The sequence below is a fragment of the Penaeus japonicus genome, unplaced genomic scaffold (assembly GCF_977035675.1).
Source record: "Penaeus japonicus unplaced genomic scaffold, GWHDUDI00000001_assembly GWHDUDI00000009, whole genome shotgun sequence".
Classification (NCBI taxonomy): Eukaryota; Metazoa; Arthropoda; class Malacostraca; order Decapoda; family Penaeidae; genus Penaeus; species Penaeus japonicus.
The window spans coordinates 36,323,211-36,328,210 of record NW_028234411.1 but is presented as its reverse complement, the minus strand read 5'-3'; the positions used below and the strand labels follow the sequence as shown (position 1 = coordinate 36,328,210).

Genomic DNA, 5,000 nt, shown 5'->3' with positions numbered 1-5,000 from the left:
TTGAGTGTTGAGGTTAAGCTGCTGCCTCCTTTGGACCTATCTGCAGTATAATTTTACTTTTGGACAGCCATCATCCACAAACTTAACCCATTCCCACCGGGCCGTTTCGTCCTTTTTGGCGTCAATGCCGGGGCTCTCGAACGCATAGGCCTAAATCAATTATATCATTGACGGCGTATGACGGCACCCGCGCTATCATATTACATAATCGCCGTCTGTGGCTGGCGGCCGGCAGCATTGGGTTAATAACATTAGAGGGAAATGTTAGTTCACTGAGTTCCTTTTTGACATCTCTTGGTAATTGAAAATGAATAAGTTATTTTATATATAAGTAATAAATCATAGCTGGTATCCTATCTCAACAAGCAAGATAGAGTGACCTCTATATTTTACTCATGTGTTGTGAGCCAGATACTTTGAAAATTCAGAATTCACACGTAGTGACTTGCTGTGACATGGCTGTCTAAAGCGCCAGTAAGCTTTTGTCTATAAATTATCATAGGCCCCCTGGAGATTCATTGTAGATTTAAGAACCAGCCAAGCTTTATCTTGCCAGAATATTAGTAGAGAGTATGGTATTTGTATCAGATATCTTTCTTGTTTGCAATTTGTTTGATGGTTGTTATATACAAAAAAATTATGAATTTACGTACACTAGTGACGGTTTTGCTTTGAACTGACCTACTATTTATAGTGCTAATCATGACTTTAGGAAGTATACAGAGGAAGTTATGGACAGGTCGAAAATTAACAACAATGTATAGAAATATGCATCCAGTATGAGATATATGATATGAATATTACTGGATATTCTGCCCCCTGAAACTGCCCCATTTGGAGGCTAATCACCCTGTAATCCCTGCCATTATATTCAATCACCCAAGGAGACCTGTGCTTGAATATATATCCTAATTCAAGAAGACTTCAGACTTCAGACTGTGGGATATTGCCATTTTCAAGCATTTGAGACTGTTGATCTGTTTGAGACTGTTGTGCACACTTGACGGCATTGACAACTGAAAAACAATTAAGTGCAGAGTCTATAGTTGGCTGATAAAAAGAATAAAAAGAAATATTTACTCATATATTTTCAATAAAAGTAAATCTATCTAGTGCCAATAATACATAAGTGTTGTGTAATATTTCAGTTTTGTCTTTATTATTTCTACCAATTTTACAAGTGTGAATTTATGTTAAACAATAAGTTTTTATCAACATTTATTGAACATATTTTTAATATTGGATTTTACAACTAGACACATTTTCTGATATTGTTTTAGATTATTAAAAGATTTATATGGCCACAGCTTAAATTCAAACTTATGGATTATAAGTGAAGTGTTTGATCATGATACTATAGTATATTAAAAGTGTACAAACTAACACCTGCACTATTTTTTCTCTTTCTATTGCATATGATTTTTCTTTTTCTTTTTTTTGGGGATGGTGATAAGTCTGTATTATTTTCAGGTCATTGAATTGGATTTGGAGTCTTTACCTGAGGGAGATGAAGTCCTTGGCATTCTCACCAACGAGAAGGTCCCACTCAATTATTGGGTCGACCTTGCTGTAAGTTTTTTTGTATACACAATCAATTTTTATAATGAATATAATATTATTTATAGTGCATTATATATTCCATCTCCAAATATGTTTCTATTGATAAAATTATAATTGTAGTAAAATAGAAACTAATGAAGATGGATTATTTATATATGTATATATATATATATATATATATTTTTCAGGTTGAGTACTATAAACAAAAGAAGGAAGAGGACTTTGTGCGTATTTTGGAGGCAAGCAGGACAGATGCTAACACAATCTACAGAGATTCTGAAAAGGATCAGGTAACTAGTGTATTGGAGCATTTGAACTTTCTCATATTTTTTCTTTTTCTAGTATCTTAACCCGTTCCCAACGGGACCAATCCGGCTTAAAAAGACCAAAATTCTGGGACTCTTGAATGGGATTCTCGGCCGACTGGCCGCGAGCCAGCGCACCTCCCGCGTGCCGGGCTGGACAAAATAATGCGTCCCCGGCGTGTGGCCCAAAAACCACTAGACGTGATATCTAGTCACCCGTCGTTAACGGGTTAAAACTCATCTTGGAAATACAAGAATAATTGAAAGATTACCATTCCATTCTAAATGTTACATATCATTTACCTATCCATATTTTCTAATAGCATTTAGTCCTGTTATTTTTATAAATCTAATGCATGGTATACACATATAAACCTATATTTACTTATTTGCAGATGCGATCATATGATACACTGGCAGCCTACTATGTTCAGTTGGCTAATAAAGAGAAGGACAAGACTGCAAAGAAGGAACTGTTTCAAAAAGCTACTTACCTATACACAACAGCTGACAAAATCATTATGTACGACCAGGTAGGGAGCAAGTCTATATCTTGTTTTAGAATTTTTGTAGTTCTCTGTTTTTTCTATATTTGTATTGATTTTGAATATCATTATTTATCTGCAAAGATTCAACAGTTATTCTCATAAATAAGGTAATCTTTGGAATGTAATCCATTTTAGAAACAACTTTACAAAGTTTAACCACCATCTCCTTATCAGAATCATCTCTTGGGCCGAGCATACTTCTGTTTGCTTGAGGGAGATAAGATGGAACAAGCTGATGCACAGTTCAACTTCGTACTCAATCAGTCTGCCAACAACATACCATCTTTGTTAGGCAAAGCCTGCATTGCTTTCAACAAAAAGGTATGGTATATGAATTATTTGCGTAAAATCATTTGTAATTCTTAAGGTCAGTATACTCTTAAAGAAATAGTAAAAGAAATAGGTATTTATTTTTGTTATTTCTTGAAAATATGATATATTTCCTATATATTTCCTCATCAACAGGATTATCGAGGTGCCTTGGCATTTTACAAGAAGGCTTTGCGAACAAATCCCAATTGTCCAGCTGCAGTTCGGCTTGGTATGGGCCACTGCTTTATGAAATTGGGAAACCAAGACAAGGCTCGCCTGGCCTTTGAGCGTGCTCTGGAATTGGACGGAATGTGTGTTGGAGCCCTTGTTGGATTAGCAGTCTTAGAGCTCAATGAAAAGAAACCAGAAAACATCCGTAGAGGAGTGCAGATGTTGTCAAAAGCATACAATATTGATTCTACAAACCCCATGGTTTTAAATCATCTGGGTAACCACTTCTTCTTCAAACAGGTACTGGGTTAGAAATCTCTTAATATTCCATTGACTTTTTTTCTGACATTTTAGACACTAATTTTTTACTAGCTGTATGTGTCAATACAGACATTTGCTGTAAGCATGAAAAGAGTTTGATGGAGCTGTTTTGAAGAACATTATTAAAACATTATTATACTGAGGTTGAGAGGTTAATGAAAATGTTGCATTCTTTTCAGGACTTTCAAAAAGTACAGCACCTTGCTCTCCATGCTTTCCACAACACTGAAAATGAATCCATGCGTGCTGAGTCATGCTATCAGATGGCCAGAGCATTTCATGTGCAAGAAGATTACTCTCAAGCCTTTCAGTACTACTACCAGGCCACCCAGTATGCAGCACCAAACTTTGTTCTGCCCCATTATGGCCTTGGTCAGATGTACATAAACAGAGGAGATACTGAAAATGTAAGCTGCAATTTTGTTTTTACTTTTAGGTCGTCAAAACTCTAGACTATAATGCTTATGCTCCATAGGCTATGAAAGCAAATGTCCTAAAGATGTTTGCTGAGCACATTCAACTTTTCAATGAACAGATTGTTAGAATATTTTTATTGTGAAGATTTATTAAAAACTGTTTCTTTTATTTCAGGCTGCCCAGTGTTTTGAAAAAGTACTAAAAGCTCAGCCAGGTAACTATGAAACCATGAAGATCCTTGGTTCACTTTATGCCAGCTCAACATCTCAGAGTAAGCGAGATTTGGCTAAGCAGCATCTCAAAAAGGTGAGAACTTTCATTTTGTTACACTAATGATCAGTGAATTCTAGAGAAAAATTATTTCAGGTGGATGAAAGACAAAATAAATTGCATCATCAATTGTTTGGTATTCCAGGTGACAGAGCAGTACAGTGAGGATGTGGAGGCCTGGATTGAACTTGCCCAGATCTTAGAAGGCAGTGACCTCCAGGGATCCTTGTCTGCATATCACAAGGCCACCAAACTCTTACAAGATCTTGTGCAGATGGATATCCCTCCTGAGATTCTAAACAATATAGCTGCTCTTCATTTCAGGTACTATTTAGTATCTTGGTTTTATTTCTTTTCAAAAAAATGAAAATTATTTTCTTTGATTCATTAGATTGACATTTGTTGATATGGTATATAACAGATATTACAGATAGTTTTCTGATGTCAGATATGAAAAATGTGAAATGCAATGTTTTTCCTATTTCTCTATACTTTTGAGGTTTTAAAAGAAAGTATATAGAAAACAAAAATATCTTAATTTTCTACAGACTAGGCAATTATGAAGAAGCTCAGAAGTACTTCAAAGAAGCCTGGGAACGCTGTGATTCAGAGAAGGAGCAGGATCCACAGTACTACTCATCCATTTCGGTCACCATCAAGTATAACACTGCACGTCTTCATGAAATGTTTTGCCAGTTTGACAAAGCAGAAAAGCTCTACAAAGAAATTCTTCAGGATCATCCAAATTATGTTGATTGTAAGCATGAGACACTGTTTATTGCTATTCTGCTTTCCAGATTTATGTTTATTTAATTTGATTTACTTTCTATTTAATTTGCTTCGATAGTACTTATAAGGAATTTATTTACTCACCATGAATGTTTCAGGCTATCTGAGATTGGGTTGTATGGCAAGAGACCGTGGGCAGATTTATGATGCTTCTGATTGGTACAAAGAAGCCCTGCGTATGAACAATGAACATCCTGATGCCTGGTCGCTCATGGGAAACCTTCACCTGGCCAAGAATGAGTGGGGTCCTGGACAGAAGAAGTTCGAACGTATCTTAAAGGTCTGTATTGTGCACAATTTGATATGA

At 35.8% G+C, this 5,000-nt stretch overlaps 1 protein-coding gene across 1 annotated transcript in view; it reads left to right on the top strand.

Annotated features, from left to right (window-relative positions):
• The window catches only part of Ctr9 (RNA polymerase-associated protein Ctr9), a 13,832-nt gene that overhangs the window by 764 nt on the left and 8,068 nt on the right, over window positions 1–5,000 (top strand). Inside the window, exons 2-11 of the mRNA XM_043011418.2 lie at window positions 1,471–1,569; window positions 1,749–1,850; window positions 2,261–2,398; window positions 2,588–2,734; window positions 2,879–3,196; window positions 3,397–3,624; window positions 3,809–3,940; window positions 4,050–4,228; window positions 4,453–4,661; window positions 4,792–4,973. Of these exons, the coding sequence (XP_042867352.2) occupies window positions 1,471–1,569; window positions 1,749–1,850; window positions 2,261–2,398; window positions 2,588–2,734; window positions 2,879–3,196; window positions 3,397–3,624; window positions 3,809–3,940; window positions 4,050–4,228; window positions 4,453–4,661; window positions 4,792–4,973 (1,734 nt within the window). The remainder of the gene's footprint in view (window positions 1–1,470; window positions 1,570–1,748; window positions 1,851–2,260; window positions 2,399–2,587; window positions 2,735–2,878; window positions 3,197–3,396; window positions 3,625–3,808; window positions 3,941–4,049; window positions 4,229–4,452; window positions 4,662–4,791; window positions 4,974–5,000) is intronic.